Genomic DNA, 24,368 nt, shown 5'->3' with positions numbered 1-24,368 from the left:
TTACTGATAAAAAGACAATACACAGGAGAATGAAATTCAAGTGTTGGGGGTTTTGTTCTTGGACATTTGGCTGAAATTAAATCTGTTTTTGTTGTGGGTTGTTTGAGAAAGATGCTCGTGATGCAGTTATTTGAAATGTTGTGAACAGGGAAAATGGCACCTGTTTTTGTTTTTGTTTTGTACCCAGCACAATAGGGTAATAAAAGACTTTATAGTTACCAAGACAACAGTTTGTCATTTTGTCCATTGTGTTAATATCCGACTTTGATGACTACAATGACAATACTATCAAATGAAATGGGTTTTTAAAAAATCATTAGCCCAGGATCACATTATCATTGATTAGAGCTTTGCAAATCACAAATGTTTGATGAGAGAAAACAATAGATCACAATTACGTGTTTGTTTTTGTAGTTAAGAACTGGAAGTATAACTCTAGTAGTGTTTGTAAGATATACTGTATCCTTCTATGTTACTTTTTAAGAGGTATCTGTTTTTATAGATAACTAATACTTAAATGGTTTATAAATAATACTTTTGAAAGACAAATTACAAGCAAGTAACTCAATGAGTCCAGTCAACTCTCTCTCTCTCTCTCTCTCTCTCTCTCTCTCTCTCTCTCTCTCTCTCTCTCTCTCTCTCTCTCTCTCTCTCTCTCTCTCTCTCTCTCTCTCTCTCTCTCTCTCTCTCTCTCTCTCTCTCTCTCTCTCTCTCTCTCTCTCTCTCTCTCTCTCTCTCTCTCTCTCTCTCTCTCTCTCTCTCTCTCTCTCTCTCTCTCTCTCTCTCTCTCTCTCTCTCTCTCTCTCTCTCTCTCTCTCTCTCTCTCTTTCTCGTTCATTCACCCATTTATTCCATATTTCTTTTGAACACTATCCATGTTCATGCTCTTTTTTTGCTTGCATGTTCTCACTATGTTCTTTCTCTCACTTCCTTTCTTGTTCCCTCATTCTCTCTTGTATTTACTCTTATTCAGTCTCACACACCGTCCTCTCCTTCCAAATTTTACACATTATATTTCACACATAATCTATTTCATAACTACATGCTGAGTGTATTAAGTTTCGATCCATTGAATACATCGTAGCATGTGGTGGTTGTAATTCTGTCACGTTAAAGGCATGGTTCACATTCACTGTCTAATAAATAAACACAGTGTAAATAGTGTTCATGGTCGTATTGTAGTACAATGTACCTCTGTTGGCTGATAAGTGTGGACTGTACAAGGCATGGGAAAATATACTGTCATATAAAATTAATAAACAAATCGAGTGAATGTTGAAATTTGCATACAGTGCTATGTCATACCCTATGTTATTTACTCACAAACATTTTATACGGTTTTATAATTCCTTTACTTTTTAATTTTGAAGAATATTCTGTTGACATAGGAAAATAACTGAAAAAACATTTGCACTTGTACTTGGGCAAACAATTGAGGTTCCTTACCTAAATAATAACATACCTATAAAAAATAACAACAAAAACAATACTGACTCTCTCTACTTTGATGGTTTATGGTATATAAATAAAGATGTTTTTTTCAAATTTTGTCAATTGATTTTCAGAAATGTTCACACAAAAGTTCCCTTGTTGAGTTTAGTAGAGTTCTACTGTATGACATATTCACTGTGGACAGACTGTTTGGTAGATTTCTTCCATACCAATTGTACCTTATGGACAGAAAGTTGGGTAGATTTTCCACACTATGTTCATTACTACGTGATAATTTATCTATTAGATTCCTGAATTTACAGACAGTTTTGATGGATGTGTACACAGAATGTTCATTGCAGAAACTGAATTGTAGACTTCCACACAGAATGTTGACTGCCGACTCTGTTCTGTAGATTTGCACATGTAGGTTTGCTTGATTTCCAGACATCTTTTGACCATCAGACATTCTGATATTCTGGTAGACTTCCACACATAATATGCATTGTCAAATGTCACTTTAGTAGATTTCCACACAGAATGTTTTTGTTGACTGTTTGTGATTGGTAAACTTCCTTGCAGAACATTCCTTGTTGACATACACATTTCCACTCAGTTTGTAGTCAATTAACAATCTGGTTGCTCTATGTAGACCGTTTTGTGTTTATAGATGATTCAGCAAATATCCACACAGAATGTACATTGCTGACAAACTGTACAGTGACTATGCACAGAATGTCCATTGTTGACTAACAGTATAGTGGATATCCGCACAGAATGTCCATTGCTATTTGAGAGCTGGCCATTTCCATGTAGCAATTTATTTGTATGTTTCTCGTTAGAATGGCTTCATTGTCATTTCATCTGTAACATAAAAATTAACAAGAATCTAGTTATGGTAAATATAGTCAGGGTTTCACAGGTTTTGACAGGGTAATGTTTATTTCAAATATTTGTAATGGTATAAAGTCTTTAATGATGACTTTAGGATTGCCATCCCTGATAAAATGAGCATAATTATTTAAAATTTAGTGTCTATTCAATGGATTATTATCACTTATAATTACCACTTAGCCACATGAAACAACATATGGATAATTGGAAGTGACATATATCAAAGTCAACAATCCATCAATTAATGCCAATGTCAGAAAACTTCACATGCTAGCAATCTACCATGACATTATCACAGAAGGTGGACAGTTAGCTGTACATAACTCACAAGTACTTTCACACCTGAATTTACATATGGAAGCTAATCTTTTCACAACTCCAGGTTGTCCATGACCTCTCGGTATTTTATGACTATGATCATACTCTCAGATCTAGGGAGGACACCAAAGAAGGACATGTGATTTGTTTGAAATATGTGTCTTTTCATATGGAAGAAGGGAACTTGATTATTAATAAATATAGTAAGGTTGTAAAACAATATAACACACATGTGCTCTATCCAAGAAGTGTTTGACATTCATTTAATTAAACGCACCTCTCAAAATACCTTCAGTAGTACTGCAATGCTGTCTGGGACCAGGTTCTGGTGTATATGTAAATGTTAATCCAGTTGGATAGATTATTCCATCATTCCTCACTAAACTGACTGGAACTTGAGTTGGCTGTCGGACCCATCTCCAACCACCACGAAAGGCTGAAATGTCAGGTACCACACAAATGATACTTTCTGCACATCTGTTTTAAAGAGAAGACTTCATTTACTGTTGGCTATAGTTCAATCAAGTTTGTACCAACTAACACGCACACACACACAAATCACACACATAGACAGAAAATTTGCCATAGTTTCAGTTTTACTGAAGAGGATCTTGTGTGACATTAACATTCCTGCAAATACCACTACATAATCCTTACCTAAACATTGTTTCAGCCTCAACGTCACCAAACCAGACTCTGAGATTGGGGCAGAGATTTTCTCCCGTCAACTCTAACATTGCGACGTCACCACCACCATTCAACTGTAGACTATGCACAACAGGTACTGGTGTGACCGGTGCTTTGACTGGCCCCATTCCTTCATAAAATGTGTATTCAGCTTTGTCTGTACTGATAATTGTCCACGAGGCACCGTCATTTATCATTTCTTTGTGTGGTTCTTTAGGACAAGGTGTAGCCTGCAATTTTAAATTATAATCATTAGAGGCCAAGTTCAGATTAGAAAGGTGCAGCCTGCAATGTCAAGTTGTAATCATTAGAGGCCAAGTTCAAATTAGAATTAAAATCTAGGTGTGAAAAATGCTAAAAGACATACAAGATCAGTCGGGTTGTTGATATTTACTTCAGTAATAAAGTATCAAGCTTAAAGTTGCCATTTTTAGTAAACAGAAGTACAATATCCTGGAATAGCTCTTCTTACATATTTATGATAAGAATGTAAGAATGGAAGAGGATTTTACCTGAAACTGAATGATTCTTTCTTGAGATAGGCACAGATACATTCTCTCTGTATCTTTCATATAGAAGGCACACTTATGTAACTGTGAGACAGGATCATCAGCATCCAACAACGCAGTCTGTTTATCGACTTTACGAATTATCTGAAACACAAAATAATACATTTATAATCATTGTTCTTTGATGAAATAAAACAATGATAAAATTCGCTAACCCTTACTAAGTTACTGATTTTGTATGGATTTGAATCGCCTTGGACTCAGCTTTGGTCAAATGTACATCATTTCTGTCATTGTGTAGGTAGAGTAAGTTTAACTAAAGTTTGACCTACACTATCTATCAGATTTGTAAATTAAGTTAAAACACAAGCAGTTCAACTTAGTCAGACACCATTGAGCTTTTTGATCTGTCCTGGGTGAGAATTCTCTGACAATCAACTACATTATAAACTGCCACCAAAGTTCAGCTCTAACTAGGGAATCCACCATTATGATGATAAATCAGGAATGATTGAACGCTCAATGGTTCTCTACTAAGTTATAAACCTTGCATGTCATAATTCTGTAATAGGCCTTTAGAAAATTTACCATGGTGGCGCTCTACTTCCTGTCTGTGAGTACCTTGGGGGTATACATGGTATAGGTTACTTAGTTAATCATAATGACTGCTGCTGTCCTTGATGTCTGAACAATGAAAACGTCCCTGATTTATACTTCATTGAGCAAAAGAAAGAGCACTATATTCTCAATTTCCTGATTGCAGTCTGGAATGGCCTATTCATTGAGTGAGAATTTTGTATAACATGGGAATTTGATTTCATATTTTAATTTTATAAAGTGAGGCAATCTCAACCATGATGTTATCTACAGTAATTGCTTACAGCCATGAAAGAGTAAAACTAGAATCTGATGTCTGGTGCTTGAATACCACCACCACAGATCTGACAGAGGTCACTTTCACTTAAACTTGACAACCACACGTCTAGTGATTGTTTTGTAAATTACTGTAAACATTCATATTTTCATTTCATTTCGAACTTTTACTATTATACAGTCTTCAACTAGTCCCAAAAGACTAATTTTGACAAATTACTAAGCTTTGTGTTTATGTACATTAAGAAATTTTAGTAACTGCATATTTTTGTGCTGTTGTTTTCTAGCGAAATAAGCTAAAATTTCCATGTTTAGAATACTTGGTGCAAATAAAATGAAGAACAAATAAATAAGAAATGTAGATATCCTACCAGTCTTGGAAGTGCCATTCCAGTAACTGAACAGACTAGCTTTATTGTTGAACCATAGTGAATGTAGCCATCACGTACTGTAAACTCCTCAGATTCCGACTCATCATCATCTACTGTAAAGACATAGTAAAACAATGTGTAACTATCAGGTAAGGAACTCATGTCAACTATCTGATTGCTCCCTTGAGAAGAATCTAACTGCAAAACGTATCTCATTTACAAATTAGGTCAATCTAAGTACAACAAAAATGTAGCTGAAATAACTACTGCTTTGTATCATTGTTTTACATGGAGAACGACTGAAGTTAAAAACAAATTCAAGCACAAATTATGCTTCAATCAGATCATCACATTTCATGTGACAAGTATTAAATATTAAATTTCCATGTGAATAATATATATTATTGCCTTGATATTGGATTATATGTCCAAGGTGCAAGGATATGATCAGCTTGATGCATAGCGGAGTGCTGATCGAATCCTTGCACCGAGGGCATATAATCCAATATCAAGGCTATAATATTTCTATTATATGTCACCTGGGAATTCATTTTCATACAAGGAATTTCATGTCAGGAACTTTAAAGATGAATAAAACTGAATTTTGTACTAGAACTGTGACTTTTCAAGATTTTACATTTAGTGTTAAAAATAGCATTGGTATATTTGTAAGCATTGTTGCATGGTCAATTCATTTGCATGTTTTAAAACAAAGTCGCATGTCAATCATTTAGGTCACCATCATTGTGTTCAGGATAACTTCAGAATGCCAGATTCTCATATTACACATGTTACGTGTACAAAATAGCAGCGCTGCCATCAAAATCTATTGTGTGATGTTGTATGTCAAGTGACGTGTTCACCATGGGATCAGTTATTTTGAAAAGCTTGCCATTCTTCCAAAAATCATGTGCTGCAAACAGCGTGAACTGTTGCAGAGTGCGACAACCCCAGCAATGATGACATTACAAAGTTTATACGAACTGACATTGTTGCAAAGTAGTATTCCGATGCAATTTTAGTAGCATGAGTGTGTTTTACGGCAGAATTTCTATTTATAAATGCATATTTTGCACAAATAATGTTGATTTTGATGTACAGAAATGTTCGTTTTGTTTCTGCATGTCCAAATAGTCCCAGGTTGATTTCAGTCAATATGAAAAAAGAGTTCCGGGTTGATTTTGGTCAGTACTGTAATATACGGACCGCTACGTCATCGTCACTTTCTCCATTGAAAACAATACATAGCGGGGTGGTCAATATACATTACATATAATAAAATATGAACAACCACAAAAAAAGGTAAGTTTGAATGACTATTTTGATGATAACCTTACTCATGAAAGCAGTGAATTGCTAATCTTGTTAATTAGTAACATGAACAGTTTAGACTATGCAGTGAACTGAATTCACCATCTTATGGATTTTGGATCAATATGGATTTCTGACATCACACTACTTACACAGGTGTATTGTAAATGCTCCCCACTGCTGTGAACTTGCATGGAAATTTCCATTGTCTACATGGAGATATCTTGTACTCACAGTTTGGGATCTCAGACGATTAAATAGTGCTACAGTAGAACCTGATTGAATACATACTGATGGAGAGAATGACAGAAATTTAAGTTATACATGAATACATGCATACATACATACATACATGCATGCATGCATGCATGCATGCATGCACGCACGCACGCACGCACTCACTCACGCACGCACACACACACACACACACACACACACACACACACACACGCACGCACGCACGCACACATACATACATACATACATACATACACACACACACACATACATACATACATACATACACAAACACACACACACACACATACACATAAACAAACAAGAACACTCAAAAGACAAAGACACACTACATATACGGTACACAAAAGAAAACTTCAATGTTAAGGAACCATTTGATGTGATAATTATTAAACTTGTCAAATTCCTGACATCATAATTGGATTTCTTTGTTCAAAAGTAATTTATTGTAGTTTTCCACAAGGTAGAGATATAATTTAAGAGAAATTCAGGGAACAATAAAAAAAAAAGTCACATATTCTGACAATAAAACACTGAATGTGTTGATAACTGGCATGCCATAGACTTATCACAATATCATCATTTCACTTTTAAAACTAGCAGCCTTACTACTTACAGTCAGCATTTTTCAGAGATTGTTTCTTCTTGGATGGTTTTGAAATGACTTTAATTCTTTTACTATTAAAAACACCAATGTCTTCACCATTGCCATAGAACATTTTGACTGACAAGAAGAAATGTTTCCTTTTATCTGAATCTGATATGTATAAAGTCTTTGCAGCACAATAATTCTGTTGAGAGATTGAACAAAATAATATTTGGGAAGTCCTTAAATAAGTTCACCAGATTAGTATATAATAGTTATAAATAGTGCTTGTTACTCAGCTATGAATTCAAATAATGCATGAGAAAGGCCCAAAAAAAAAAGAATTGTTTCTGGTCAGCACACGCATGACTTATATACCCCCGCGTTGGTCTATTTTTGTGTGTGTTTGTCCAGCCCATGCAGTCTGCAGATCCATGGGAAAACACAAAAAGAACCCTCCCTACTACAGTGAAGTCAACTGCAGAGCCAATCATGAACAAGCAAATGACATCTGCCCCACATACACACTTGCTCTAAAGTACTACATAAAACGAAGAGTAACTGCCATAAATAGTAGATTGAGTGACAGGTTTGTTGAGAATTTAAAAACATTGCACATCATCGCACCATTTTAGACAAACTGTCCTGACCAGAAACAATTCTTTTTTTCTCTTGGCCTAAATGTTCAGACAGGATTTGTCACACTGGGGCTTTGCTGGCTTCACCACAAGGTGGCATTCAACTATATGACCGATGTTATTACCACTATGTCACACTATGAACAATTTGATAACCTGTTGATCTATTGACTTATGTTATTCATAAGTGATTAAAATCATTGGTTGTGTAACAAAAACTGTTTTTTTTACAACATTCTGAAATGTTTACTTGCAAATAAGAAGAGAGAGAAATTGATGAACTCTAGGAACATACATGTACATAACATAGGGTACAGATACAGATAGGACATTAATTAAATTTTGTAATTTGTCAATATGTCGTCATACGTGAGTTAACATTCCAATACGTGTGTAATAATACTAGCTATATGTATATAATCAGTAAACTGTAACTGTCAACTAACTAGCTTGTAGTTACTAAATTGCCCAGATGCCTATAAGTGTCTGCTATGCACATGACATGTGACAACACCAAGTACACCACATGCTGATGTTATGGGCTGAAATGGCCAATTTTGTGAGAATTAACTCCATAGGCACAGAAATCCATGTGTTATCCCATGTGTTGTAAAACTTGTATATTCTGGCTTCTGTAAAAAACACATATTTCCTGGCCTTATTCAAATAATAATGAAATTTCTATTCTTTATCACTCTCTTTTGACCATCCATGATCCAAAAAATCCCTCAACTTCTAATTCTGTTGACAATTTCAGGCTACCACAACAGTATGAGTTCATCACATAATCTGACTATCGACTTGTTTACAATGTTAGTATGGGTTCATCACATAATCTGACTATATACTTGTTTACAATGTTAGTATGGGTCCATCACATAATCTGACTATATACTTGTTTACAATGTTAGTATGGGTTCATCACATAATCTGACTATCGACTTGTTTACAATGTTAGTATGAGTTCATCACATAATCTGACTATCGACTTGTTTACAATGTTAGTATGGGTCCATCACATAATCTGACTATATACTTGTTTACAATGTTAGTATGAGTTCATCACATAATCTGACTATCGACTTGTTTACAATGTTAGTATGGGTTCATCACATAATCTGACTATCGACTTGTTTACAATGTTAGTATGAGTTCATCACATAATCTGACTATCTACTTGTTTACAATGTTAGTATGGGTTCATCACATAATCTGACTATCGACTTGTTTACAATGTTAGTATGAGTTCATCACATAATCTGACTATCTACTTGTTTACAATGTTAGTATGGGTTCATCACATAATCTGACTATCTACTTGTTTACAATGTTAGTATGAGTTCATCACATAATCTGACTATCTACTTGTTTACAATGTTAGTATGGGTTCATCACATAATCTGACTATCTACTTGTTTACAATGTTAGTATGGGTTCATCACATAATCTGACTATCTACTTGTTTACAATGTTAGTATGAGTTCATCACATAATCTGACTATCTACTTGTTTACAATGTTAGTATGGGTTCATCACATAATCTGACTATCGACTTGTTTACAATGTTAGTATGAGTTCATCACATAATCTGACTATCTACTTGTTTACAATGTTAGTATGGGTTCATCACATAATCTGACTATCTACTTGTTTACAATGTTAGTATGAGTTCATCACATAATCTGACTATCTACATGTTTACAATGTTAGTATGGGTTCATCACATAATCTGACTATCTTTTCTTTCCACAAAATACAAAACCTCTACTTTACCTTTCCCTCCAGATTTAACTGTTGCATGTCTTGATCACTATTGCCTATTCCCATAAATGCACACACTTGAGATCCTGTTTCGTTTTCACCTTCTTGTTCCATTAGTTCCTTCTTAGCTTTCCATCCTGGTCCCAGCAGATATATACAAGGTGGGGGACAGAAAAACCTACCAATACAAAATGATATTTCAAAGTATTCAAATTATCTCATTTTTTTGTAATGAACAGAATATCGCTTTATAATACTGAGCTAGCGTGACATTTTTTAGACAATTTCTACCTATAACTGTTCTCATATGTATTTCATGAGTTTGACTAAATCTAATGTTGAACAGAACAATTAATATGGTGTTTGTATGCTCCCATCAGTGTGAAATGATGCAAGATATCTTGAACTGGACATGTTAAATGCTTACGAACAGTGTTATCAAAACTACTATACTGTAGTGTGGTCTGAAAAGACATCTGTCAGAACACTTACCTTTTTTCATTTCCGTATGATTTTTGGGCTACTTTTGCATGTAGAATGACCAATGTCATATCTTGTCTATCCCGAAGATAATTTCTCATTGCGTCTTTGCTAAGTCTTTTGTCATTAATACGTCTGACAATGAAATAAATGTAACATGTAAGTCTAGCATGTCAGCAAGCTGTCTTTTTTTTTTGTAACTGGAGAAATTTAAGTGAGATAAGACGTAACTGGTATGCAAAGCTAGCTTAGATTTCATAATTGGAGAAGTAATGTTAGATAGACGTCTAGGAATCATAGATTGAATCCTTTGAATATCAAGGAGATTACAGGAGTTTTGGGGATCAATTACAATGACATTTGCCAGGATTATTGGATTAATTCTAACGATATTGTACACAATTTTTTTAGGTCATTTAAAGTGACATTTCCAGGAGTCTGTCGTAGAAAATCTAATCAACAGATCATCTTTTGCCCTGTTATTGTTAGGAAAACTTCAACAACCATTTTCATGATAATATAGCTGATCATCTCAAACATTTAGTTGCAGGAATTAATGAAATTTGTGAATGCCTTGACGTCCAGGAACACATGAACCCAGGTTATTGATTCAGTGTTTTCATATAAAATAACCATTGCCAGCAGTTGATTTTCTGTTTACAAACTATAGTCCCTCAGTCATGGCAACAGGCATTATTTTTATTGTACATTCACTTTTAACAAGTCCATTCCTGGGGTTCTACCTTGGTGATAAAATGCTTCAAAGAGTAAATACACTTTGTCATAAGATGCAACATGAATCTCGAGGTACAATATTTAGAAGGCTTGGTCCATCATGTAATACCAGGGTAAGTCAAAAGACACTTAAAATAAGAATATAATTAACTACCTTGTACGAAGCAGCCCATTTTCTTCTGGTCTTTGAGGTGAAATAGCTGCAGTTGGAGGTGATGGTGTTGGTACAGGACTTGGAGGTGTATGAACTGATGTTGCCATCGTATTAATGCTTAACGGGCTGGTTGTTGCCATGGTGACCATATCACTGCCGATAACCTTATTTGGAGGTGTTAGAGCTCCTGATAACATGTGAGTCGTTGGATCTTTAAAATGAAAAATAGAGACAATGGCACTGAAGCTCAACTGATGTAAACTGAAAAGCTTGCTACTTGCAAGCAGGGATAGAACATGGAATGAATTATGAAGGTAAAGCATGCCAGCAACATTAGCAGGTTCAAATTTAGCAGTGGCCTGTGGTATTTTGGACTAGTGTTTGCATTTAGCTTTTAAGCTTTTTAGCCATGTTTTGCTCAACTTGTAACTTACTGTTTGTGTACAAACACTTACCCCCCCCCCCCCCTACACAGAGAGGAATAGTGTCTATCAACTGGCAAATACTGACTAGACTTGTAGATCTCTTCACCAGAAATTAATGAGATTTCTTTCACTTCTACACTTAAAACAAAAGTCTTTCTGGAAGTACATATGTTGATGTGATGAAAAAAGAAATTACAGCCATCATTTAAAAAGAATTAATTTATTTGAGGTTCAATTATTTCCTTACTATGTAAAACCAAACAAAATTGAACTAGATAAGCAGTTCTCAAAAGTAATTACATTTGGCTTAAAAACTTGCTGTCTCTTTGTCTAGAATGATATCTTGCAAACATATCAACTTAAAAAGTGAGCTTCTACACATATAGTCACAATATTCATAGCAAGAATTATGATATTCCTGTTTCACAAATATACTGTTACATTGTATACATTTTCATACATTTACAAAAAACTCACTGTTTTTTTATATTTTCTGAGATTGTGACATTTTATCAGCTTATGTATGAATTTTCTTTGTATTTTGGGGCGTTGGCCATTAAATACAATAAAGTGACCATGATAGCTTAACAACATACTACAACTTTGAGATAATTATCATATTTTAATGATTGTATTAACTGTTGAAAGCTTTAGTCATCCAGAATTCTGTGTCCAAATAGGTTTCTACTCCTTCACACCGATATATCAATGTAGCATTTCACAATTTTTACATTTTTTCTTATATTGGTGACCAGATCATACTGACCTTCACAAAAAACTTTCAAGACACATACACCTTCAAATATTGTGCATGTATATATCCTTATCATGTGCTATGTCACAATGGCTCAAAAGTCTTTGAACACACACACACACACACACACACACACACACACACACACACACACACATGTACACTAAAACATGTCAACAATGCTAACATAAACAAACACATAAATACACACACACAAACAAACAAACAAACAAACACACATGCATAGACACACACACACACACACACACACACACACACAAACAAACACACACACACACACACACACACACACACACACACACACACACATGCATAGACACACATACACACTCTTACAAGAAGGGCTTACAACACAAATTATTGAGAAAGCAACAGAGGAAATGACTTCCATTCATATAAAAATTTCTCTACAACATTAATTCATCAGATGATATGTACATACTCATACCAAAAACTTCAACATAATTTTGAGAACAACTCTAGAACAAAATCCCACATTATGACCACTGGCACCTCTATACAAACTAATTCACACATTTAAGCATAGAATCTGCCAGAAAGGGATAGGTTCACTCGGAAATCAATGGGGAATAAAGAGATTCAATAAGTGTGGGGAAATAGTAGGAAATTTTCACTAGGGAATTGAACATCATGTGGGAAAACAACATATAATATAGACCCAATACATTTAGTCACTAACTCGTCAATCATTAGCAGTGACTGCGTTTTCCTCCGAATGCATACATCAAATGCAGATATTTGTAATTCTTTAAGACCCAATGAATTGATTTAGCTTGCATCATAGACTGCCTGTCTTTAGTTCAATTACATCAAAGTCACAGACTGCCTTAAAACATAGACAGTTCAATATGTACCAGCCGTGCTGATTTTCAGAAAAATACAAAAGCCTTAGCCCTTTACCTTCTCCAAGATATGGTACAGAATAGTCCTCCAAGGTGAACTCTAAATTTGGATGCGCCATGGTGGGCTTTGTGCGTCCAAATTTCATAAAAATTTCCAAATTTTCACTGTAGCTCTTGACAGACACAATATTGTGAGAGCTTTTATAATGGTTAAGAAATATAATGTACAATCATACACCTGTTCTTCCTAACTTTTCTCCCATGCAACAAACTTAAATCTATTCATGTTCCAGGTTATGCATGCAGAATGCATGGTACATGAGGTAGGCCCTGAAACTAGTATACTGACAATAGAGTATGAGTTGAATGAAGCCTTAACAATTTTATATTGATTTTTATCTCGAAGGCTGGCTAAGTTGGTTGATGAATAGGGGCCTGTAGTTTATTTATGCATCAGTAAACATAGTCAGCTGGTTTGTTTCATGTTCTTTCTTTTCAATATTCATGTATCTTCTTCCTAATTGGTTGATTTCTAAGTGTATTCTTATTTCCCTAGATTTTATTGATTGCACTCATCTACAATAGTGTACAGTGCTATCACCCTTAACCTACTGTTTTTGTTAAGGGCAGGACATAAGGTAAAATCTACTTGAGTTCCCCCAGTTCTTTTACCTTCCAAAATTGTGAAATAACATATCAATTTTGTAGTATTTCTAACCTTTGAATTCTACTAGGGTTCTAAAACCTTTGTTAATTAAACACACCACATAGGGATAACATACATTTTGTTTATCAGAATTGCCTTCTCTAGTTCTACAATTTTAAAATCTCAGTAAAACACAGCAACATATGTGAGTAGGAAAAGTTTTAATTTTGCCACTTTTTTTTGGAAAAACATAGGTTTTTTTGGTTTTTTTGCAAGATTTCTTTTTTTTTAAATATAAAATCAGACCCATGATTCTCATATAAAACCTCAGTAAAACACATTATTATCAGGAAAATGTAACTATTACCAGAATCATCAACCTAACTACACAATATGTATTACAGTAACATGAGAATTTGTAATGAAACCAAGACACACAACAGAATTTGATAGGCTGAGAACACAGTAACATGTCATCTTATATCATTCTATGAAATGCCATTTCACCAGGCTTCCTGATTTTCTAAAACCCTGGTAAAAACAACAAGATGTAGAACTGTAAAATCCCCTCATTATGTAGACTAACTGATAGAAGAATCAACAGTCTAGCTGTCCAAGCTGACACTTTCACATGTGTATTAGACTAACACTACAGTGCTATATCTATTGCCAACAATACACTTGCCAATAGAAGCCACATACCATAGAGTCTTTGGTGTCCTACATACATAAGAATAAAGTTCTTACTAGATCAGAGACAATAGTACACATTGTCTAGGACTTAAGCGCAGTGGCATCAATTCAGAATTTTACCGTAGGTCTTGGCTTACTGGTATAAGTATTCACTTTACATGTGTTATCACCTATCTCTTTCAATGAGATAAGTGTAAATCTACTGTTTTCACCTTGACCTTTCTCAAGTTTAGGAGTATGCAAATCAGTTGTACATGTAACTGGACCAAACTTCCATATGAGAACAAGGGGCCACTTGAGTATCACGTTTGAACAACTCAAAGAGGAAAAAGATACATTTAAATATATCCCTGATACTGTATAGTAGCTGTAATATCAGGGGACAGTCACCACACCAAAGGACTTTCACTTCAGGTACATTCATCAACTTCCATTTATCTTCCAAATTTTACTTTCATGTGAGAAAGGAAAACATGAACATTCAGTTGTAAACAACAGTTTTACAAATACTATTAATACAATGCAGATTATGCAGTGCACTCAATATTATGCAAACTTTAGTTTCTGGGAACCAGCTGCACACCAAATATTTGCAGAATTTTGACTAGAGTACATAGATTTGTCTCCATCATTTTAAAATAGCACTTTACCATTCTATTAACAAATGGTAGTTTTATAATTTCGACTATCATTGTGACAAAAATTGTACAAGTAATATTTTACCTCCTAAATCTTCATTTCTAATAACACTTGAGAATTCTGGTTAATGTACTTTAGTTTTTTTTCAGTGAGTAGTAATAACTCAAGTAGCTTCCATACAAAATAAAGATAATTTAACTTTATGATCGCCTTTATAGAAAGGTAGCCTTTATGAGATGAGATTTTTCAATTAATCCATCATAAATGATTAACCAGGATGTCTTTATCCTAGCCATACACTAATTATATATACTTGTGAGGTGAAAATCAATGAAAATTTCACCAAGTTGAGAGGCTAAGATATCTTTCACCACAGATTCACATCCACAGATAACCTCTAGACTACCAAGTTGCATATGTGGTGAATTGAAAGTAACAAACGACAACTAAAGTACCGGTACATTTCCTTTGAAAAATGTATATTTGGTTGTTAGCAATTTCAATTTTCTGTTAAGGACAACAAACCCGTCAATTTACTCACCAGACATTTATAAAGCTTTGGCATTAAAGTCAACATACAGAACAAGTCATTCCATTTTCATTCACCATTAGAGGGGGACTAGGTTTCTAAAACTCAGCCAGATTTTACCCTGCAGAAGACTGCCTGTGTGAGGTCAAAATGTTGGTAATGCATCCCTTTTGTAGTGGGGCAGTGTTGGCTGTCGGCACTTTTTTATAATAAACTCCTACACAGCATTCAATACCAAAAGATACAGGTACTATCCCTTTCATAAACCATATTGCATCTACCTACTCCTTAGCCATTTTGGGAGAGAAGTATGTGGTATACATTTCATGAATGTGCCCCAAAAATGAGAAAACAACAGCTACAATTCATAAAAGCATATCACATTACAATATGTACATTAATCAACAAAACTATGAAAAAAAGATCTAAACTTAGTCTATCATCAAACATGAAAAAAAGGAGGACTTAGAACTAGCTACCTTTGACCTGCAAATACTGAGACAAGAGGGGCATTCTGAGTTTAATACTGAAAAAGATCATGACACGATGAGTTGAACAGGAACAGATCACAATAATTAACATTGACAAAGTAACACAGCAAAGCTACAATCAATAATCATAAATGTACTTTTGATGTGAAAACAAGAATTTTACGACATCTCACTATTGTTTATGGTTTTCACTAGTGAAAGGCAAAATATATGGCTGACAACAGTTTTTCAGCTATATAATAACTCAGATGTAAGCACTCAAATTTGTATGTGTTAAAAATGAAAACATGTGGGACATGAGCCAGTCACAAAACTTGTATGTTTCCATGGTTTTACTAAAATCATTATTGTGACAGAATAATCATTGTTCATGGGAAATTGGCGATGTTCCTACAATCTACAGTCCACATATCTATTGGCGCATAGGACTAAATAAGTGTCACTTATCAGGGCTCAAACTTAATTTCTATACTTGGTACCGGTACTCAGATTTATCCAAATGAACTGTTTCAGCTGCAATTTTCCATTGATTTCCATTGATCTAACAGACTACCACCATATAAATTGATAGACTGGATATGATGTATAAATAGTCCATGTGCCCTTGATTTCTGATAATTTCAATCCCTGCCTACATGATGTATCTTACAGTACATGGAATGAAATGAAGAGTGAGCAAAAAATATACATACATACATATTCTTCTGCTTTTACACTATAGTACTTGACTATTCTGGCCCTGACTTCCAGTCAAATTGACTATTCTGGCCCTAACCAATGCAATCAAAATACTGCTTCCAACTATATGGCATAATGCAGATACAATATTTTACCTTTCTGACTATCTGAATAGCATTTTTCCAATAATTTGGGAAAATAGCCAGTGGTCACTAATAGTACAATTACATTGTATACACATCTACAGTAAAACTTAAAGATTTTGTTGAATTAGGAGAGAATAACAGCATAAATAAGTGAAATTACCCAATAATAAAGATTTTGAAAATGTACAGCTAATGAAGGCAATTCTAAAACAAAGAAGTACATTTCACAGCAAGTGTCCTTCATGCTACATTATTAATACCAAATCATCAACTTATAATTGTAACATTGTCATTGATTCATATCTGCTGTCAATCACTTTCAAACCATTCACAATAGCATCATGTATAATTAAGGATTTTGTGGTGCAATGTGTTTGCAGTACAGCATTGACATCTAACCTCCAACTGGACCATTGCCTAGAATCCATGAAGGCCTGTCATTGTACTTCAAGTACTATAAATAGCTACCCCAACAGCACTCACTTATGTACTTGTATACACTCTTTAAACTCAGTAACAAATACATATACACATGTTCATGCACACATTTACACAAACACTTCCACTCAAACTCAAACACTTTCCAGCTCTCACATACACGAACTCTCACTCATTCATTCATTCATTCACTCACTTATTTTCACACACCTGCAGATACTGACACAATTATCATACTTGTGATGAAGTAGTTGTAGCTAGCTACCCTTTGCACAGGTGAGCATTACAATATATATACACTTACAAGTTTCCCACTGGAAACTTGTTTGGATACTTGAACTTTGTGATAAGCAGTTTGGTGTTGAATAGATGTTGACCCTCACTCATCACAGTTAATGACATATATTTAAACAAGTATTCATTTATCATAGTGATACAAGGAGTGCCCCCACTGGCAAAAAAGGACAAGGACCTTTTTAAACCCTGATGTTTGAATTCCATGATCTTGGATTACTACTATCTTATCAGTAGAACTACAGGGATCAAATAGGATCATTCTTTTGTTCAGGACCAATTTTTTCTATAGCTCTGCCAGACATCTGTTTTTCACACCCAAATATTACAGTAATCATTTTTCAACACTGGTCTTTAACATTCTTAAATTAGGTCAGTTACAAAATACAACTATCTCTGTACTGTAGATAGATACTTACTTCGAGCGTTAGAAGTTTCAGCTGAATTCAACTCCCTTATTCCATTAGATGTTGGTGTATTCATATAGGTATTCCTACTGCTGTGGTAATCTGATGAAGAGGGTCCATTTAAAGTTCTATTTCTTTGGCAACCATTAGATTGTCCAGAGTTAGTTGCATCACCTGTCACATCATTCATTTTGTGTATACTGTCATTCACATAATGAATTTCAGCAGAGACTGAACTGATGCCTTTGTTTGTAGACACTGGATTCTGTGATACACATGTAGGTACTAGTAAACCATGATAAGTGCTATCTTCACTGCCTACCTGTAAATCAATCACAATAAATATCATTACTAAAAATGAAAATTTCTACTCTACAAGTCAAAAAATTTCTCAAAAGTGAATCAGAAATGTTTGCTAACATCTCGTAAGCATCTTTAGTTAGGGGTGTATTACTGACAATGCACTATTGTCTCAGAGTCCATTTTGAACCCAGAGTCCATGAAAATTCATTCTTGCAATAAATATCATTACTGTCACAACAGGGTTCTCTAATAAAAATGCAAGCATTTTTTTCTATTGGTCAAAATGATAAAATATGGGATTCACAACATATATTGTTCTCCCCACTACTGATAGAGAAAGCATTGTGTTAACACCATCCTTGCCATCTAGGGTCATGCTTGGCAGCTTTCTGCTCTGCTGTGTTCTCCCCCCACAATACATGTAGAGGGATGTAGAGAGAGCACAGTTTAACACAATCATTGCCACCTAGGTTGCCATGCTTGACAGGTTTCTACTGTGCTTCTAAAGTGTTCTACCAGCCTTGAGTTTTAGTAATATTTGAATGACAATGTCATAATAACACTTTCACATGAAGAGAGATGGAAATTTAAATATGAACATGTCATAGTATGTTCCAGTCTTCAAGACAATCGCATATTATATGCTGATTATTATGCAAATCATCATGCAAATTACGATGTTATTGGACAGGGGTATGTAAATTGCTATTCAAATTAGCCATCATCCTTGCAATGTGTCCTGGCGAGAACACTGACATAGTATAGGTGGACATTAAATTTTGGTGCATCACATAAGTGTTGTTCATTACTGGCATGTCAAATCAACTGACAGGGCACATTGATGCACAGTTGCAGTTTGCTAACATCTGAACAATAATTTTAATGTAGATGCTTGTGTATCTAACAGATACTAGTAATAGTGAGGACAGGAAAGTATATATATTTGAAATAACATACTCCCAAACTGCAGTATCAACGTTATTATCTGTGTTATCAATGATAATTACTCACCATACTTTATAACAGTGTATCTATTAGCATTAATCAACGGATATTCTGTTTTTGCCAAGGATTGACTTTTATAGAGAAATTCAGTAAAAATTGCAGGGATTCTAATACCTACTATGGTATTACCACAATTTTGGTAGTGACTCTGAAAAAATACCTACAACAGTCAGATTATTAGAATTACAATAACTTTCAATCTGTATTTATACTGTACTTTTACATTAGTTCTACCATAGAACCTACCGGTACATGAAACAGGGTCTATGGTTCTACTGTACACTACTGTACATAATTGGACTTGTTTTATTTCCAAGAACTTCTCACAGTTCTATGTATAGTACATGTATATCTTTCTTTTTTATTAGTGAAGTTCCTTCCATTCTGTTTCTTCTATCGAGAAATTACAATTTACTTTATTGTACAAACAGTATCAAAATGTACTCATTCAACCACAACTTGCTTACAGTCAATGCAGTATTCGTTTACATCTCCAAGCTATATCTGCCAGTATGGTTTTAAAAATAGAATTTCTCTTTTTATATAGTCTAAAATATGTGATGATTAATTTCATAAAACACCAGGAGTTGTAGCTTGCATGGAACTATAAAAACAACACAATTACTCTCGATATCAAGAATCAATATATCAGGTTTGAAGATACCAATCTTTTTTATGACTTAGTTTTGATATTAATAGTGACTGTTTTCATCTTTAGCATACCACTATCTTCTCCAATTTCACTTAATAAGATATGAAATACATATTTCTCAAAGGATATTTATATATAAAGTACTAGTTATACATGATAAAACTATTACAGTACAAATATTTATATTTGGAACTTAAGTGACATGCCTTACACACGCTTTAACTAACAGATAGGTTTCAACTACATGTACACATCATAATGTCTGCAGCACTTACACTCCGAGTTCCTATTAGTATAATATTTGCCACCATAAGCTTCATATTATCTGTATTTGTATAAATTATAGGGTGAATAACCACATAACTAGTAGAACGACCACATTACTGGTTTTATATGATCAACAGAGTTATGGACCTGTGTAATGCAATTATGGTCACAGCTAGCTATGTAAAATTATTTATATTGGGGTTCTTGTGGTGCAAATATGGGTTTGCTGAACAGTAACCAAGTTATACAGCACATACTGATAGTATTTGCAACACAACTAAAGTGTGTAAATCCTACATTATTCAGTTTTACTATAAAGTTAGCACTGATATCGTTATGATTCACTACTTTCAAAAAGGATATGTTACAGTTCAAGGCATGCATTATTTCATCAACTTATGTTAACTACAACATACCTACAAGTTTCACATTGAACTGTGCGATATAAATTATTCTACAGCAAGTATACTCATTGTGAAACCAAAGCTGAGCAATTTTATTCTGAAACTGAATCCATTTCTAGGCATTTCAATTACTATACCTATGTACTCACTGTGTTTGAATACATACACAGAATAGTCACATTGCTGACAGCAATAATCCTCTTATCTCGAGTTTTTCCAATGTTTTAACCTTTGGTCAATGAGGGGAAATATACAACATATACACACAGTTCCTTATAAATTACATCAAAAATTTAACATAGGAAATTACGTCAGTGAAGTTGACTAGATTTGACTCATTCATTTCCATGATTACAAAGAGGTGTCTCATATATACTTTTGTGGATATAATTAATCTAAATCTGATCAACAAATTGCAATGATATTCAAGTCTCATTATCTGATTAAGTGTAAGTATAGGCAGGTTGTGTTTAGGCACTTAACCTATTGGACATGTGCATGGTGACTGCAAACATCACAATAGGACTGCATCCTAACACACCTGCCTTTTGTCTTATCACTGGATCTCTTTTGGCTAGCATATGAACAATGTTTGAACAGGTTGGATCATACATACCAAATGGAATTAAAATGGAAACATAATCTTTCTCAATGGAAATGTTAAATTTTCACAAATCAGATGGTATTGTCCGACTTCTGTAGACCAAATGCAATTGCTAATCCAGGCCCCCATGTTAGTTAAAAGACTTTTGAACATAGCTAGCAAAAATGTAACATAATAGCATAAACTTCAACTTTATGATATATATATATATATATATATATATATATATATATATATATATATATATATATATATATATATATATATATATATATATATATATATATATATATATATATATATATATATATATATATATATATATATATATATATATATATATATATATATATATATATATATCATAAACCATACAGTTCTGACCCAAATATTTTGAAGAGACTGAGCTCCTCTTCATTGGTGGGTCTCCAGTTCTGTTAAAGAAATCTGTACATTGAGGTATATTTGGGTAAGAACTGTATGGTTTACGATATTATTTATACATAGAACCTCAATGTAAAGTTGTGTATATATATTATACATTATACATAATAAATGTATGTGTGTGACTGTGTGTATGTGACAGTATGCATGCATGTGCATGTGGTGGGGATACCATTCATCCATCTATAATACAAACATATATCCACGAATAGTGGAAGACACTGGTAAACCACATACAAGGACAAGAGAGAAGCTATCATTCAAATAGTCATAAAAAGTAAACCCAGTCACAACATATATATTAATACAAATATGAAAGATGAAATAATAATCACATTTGTTGAAATGAAAGAGTACACAGTAAGGAAGTTGTAATCCTTTGCTACATGTTGATAGATAGGAGTCCTTTGTAGGAGTATCAACTTAGGAACAAAGAAAGACACAATGAGAACATGTCAGCAGATCCCCAAACATTACAACCATCACTGCATGGGTTCAAATCAATGGGATCTATTCACATCTATCCCAGCATGTCTAACCTATGTTAAAATTTTGACATTTCCTTCACACAGGCCTCTTTGCCCACATTTTCATCCCCATTCTTTTATCGACTGGTAAAGTTATCACACCTACATCCTCAGTATTTAAAAATGGTGGACCGCCTACGTGTTCAAGCTCAATTTGTCTCATTTGTGAACGAGGCATAAAGTTATCCCCCTAGGCATTTATCAAGGAATCTATGAAGGAAGCGTTGATCAATTATCCCACTAGTTTAAATACAAAGTTCATGCTAAGTAGTGTGAGTCAGTTTACCTGGGTGTATCGCCTCAATAATTCGTTCATTGTTTAAATTGACAATGAACATTCGTTGCTCCTTCCACTTGCTTCACAATTCCACGGCTTGAATTAACCATCTAAGAATCACCAAATTGTATCGCTGAGAGGTAAGAATATAACTAAATTGATCATGCACCGGGACTTGATTTTGCTATTAATGTGCGGATTCAAAGTTTCCCCTGTTATAGAAGCAAGGAAACGTGCTATTAGTAGTTCGACGTCCGTGTATATACAAAGAACCGTGGGAAAATTGCATATGCGTTTTCACATGCCAGTTGCTGTTCCGTCCTGTGTTTTCATCCCTGGATTTATGTTGTTTAAGTTTGGCGTACGACGCGTTATATTTATTATTATTGGTTAGATGAAAACTACGAATATATTTTACTTTTAAATGTTTTGAATGATATTTGAATACACATGCAAGTTCAGTTACATGATTTGGTAAACTCGTTTAGAACGAACAAATAAAATGGGAAGCTTGTTCATGACGAGACGTACGAGTGCGCTTCTCTGTGGAGGCCACGCAAATGATGGAACAGCTGTTTTCAGGCGCGACAGAAATGCATGGGAAAAATCTGATGGACTTTCCGGATTGTATTATTTCCGTTGAGAGGGGTGACAGGTTGGTCACATCGCCTACATTCAGTTATGAGATATGGTCAAAACTAAGAAATGGTGATTCTGGTTAAAAAATTAAAAGTACATCATTCGTCACAATCAATTCGTGTTTTGCAGGCCTGGAAGATAGAATTGTGGTACCTGGAAGCTGTATAGAAAAAAGTGCAACGACCGAGTGAGGCGATGCAAGTATGTGAAATCGACGACGACCAACATAGACCAGTTCGTTCACCTTCATATAAAAAAGTTTGCGCCCAACCCAATTTAGTTTACACTTCCACCTGGCTAGTTATGTATTCACCAATATAATATGCTTCTCAAGACAAAACAAAACAAAAAAGTGACCACATCTAACATAGTTAAAAAGTGTAAATACCGTGTTGCATAAGACTATGAATAGGACGACAGACGATAATCGGCAGACTGTCAGACACAAAAACACACGACGTTCAAATACCAGTCTTTCCTGGGCTAATTACTAGATTATAACTTCTTTTCGGTGTAAAAATCTCATGTACTTTCACTTGATTCAAATTCCTGATCAAATACTTACAGAAGTCAGTACACGTATAAAGCAAAAAATCTCGAAAAAGGGGGAAAGTGTAAATAAACGCTTACCACACGGTGGTTCTATAAAACTTCCAAGACACTTCCGTTCTATCTATCATCAAGAAGTCGCAGTGGACAACCCGTCTCAATCAAATACCGTACAAATATATTCGTACCGTTACAATAAAGTGGCGTTTCGAGAGCGTTACTTTAAATGCGGTGACCTAAATATTTTTCGAGAAACCATAGGAGTGTCCAGCAAATAGTGTTGTTTGAATGTCAAGCAAAATAGCGATGCCTCGTCAAAAAAATGTCCAATACAAACATCACGGATCAATTGCGACAAGAGACTGCACACTGGTAGCGTTACTAGTTGGCCTGCTGACCGGTCCACTCTATGTTCATCACGTCACTTTAGTAGGTCGGAACTGAAAATCGTTCAATGATACAACGCAAATATGGTGTATGACGAATAGTCTGAAACGTCACCCAAAGAAGCAGCACAACAAAGTTTCTAACAAAGATTATGAAGACGAATTCAAAATGGTAGAAATGCCTATCGTCTGCGCATGTGCACACTTTAAAGTGTTATTTGCGACTGTCCCATGCATATGTCCAAGTACACAAAACTCCACCTAGGAGGTAAGCACACATA

The 24,368-nt window shown here is 34.5% G+C and overlaps 1 protein-coding gene across 3 annotated transcripts; it reads right to left on the bottom strand.

The window, feature by feature from the left end:
- Positions 1-898: 898 nt before the first annotated feature.
- LOC144433812 (recombining binding protein suppressor of hairless-like) lies at positions 899-24,231 on the bottom strand. Of its 3 annotated transcripts, none has more exons than XM_078122178.1 (13): positions 23,783-24,231; positions 22,523-22,646; positions 18,043-18,352; positions 11,007-11,217; positions 10,130-10,252; positions 9,650-9,815; positions 7,269-7,443; positions 6,547-6,684; positions 5,084-5,196; positions 3,843-3,983; positions 3,301-3,560; positions 2,921-3,120; positions 899-2,295 (listed from the first exon to the last, which is right to left on the bottom strand). In XM_078122178.1, exons 2-13 carry the CDS (start codon positions 22,550-22,552, stop codon positions 2,270-2,272), a joined length of 1,893 nt encoding a protein of 630 aa, XP_077978304.1. In that variant the 5' UTR covers positions 22,553-22,646; positions 23,783-24,231; the 3' UTR covers positions 899-2,269. The 3 variants fall into 3 exon arrangements, with proteins under 3 accessions (XP_077978304.1, XP_077978305.1, XP_077978306.1); XM_078122179.1 differs by having other exon boundaries at positions 2,933-3,120; XM_078122180.1 differs by lacking the exons at positions 18,043-18,352; positions 22,523-22,646; positions 23,783-24,231 and adding an exon at positions 15,589-15,634.
- Between the last annotated feature and the right edge of the window lie 137 nt (positions 24,232-24,368).

The sequence above is a fragment of the Glandiceps talaboti genome, chromosome 4 (genome assembly GCF_964340395.1).
Source record: "Glandiceps talaboti chromosome 4, keGlaTala1.1, whole genome shotgun sequence".
NCBI lineage: Eukaryota > Metazoa > Hemichordata > Enteropneusta > Spengelidae > Glandiceps > Glandiceps talaboti.
Note: the sequence above shows the minus strand (reverse complement) of the source record. Positions and strands in the feature narration are given on the sequence as shown.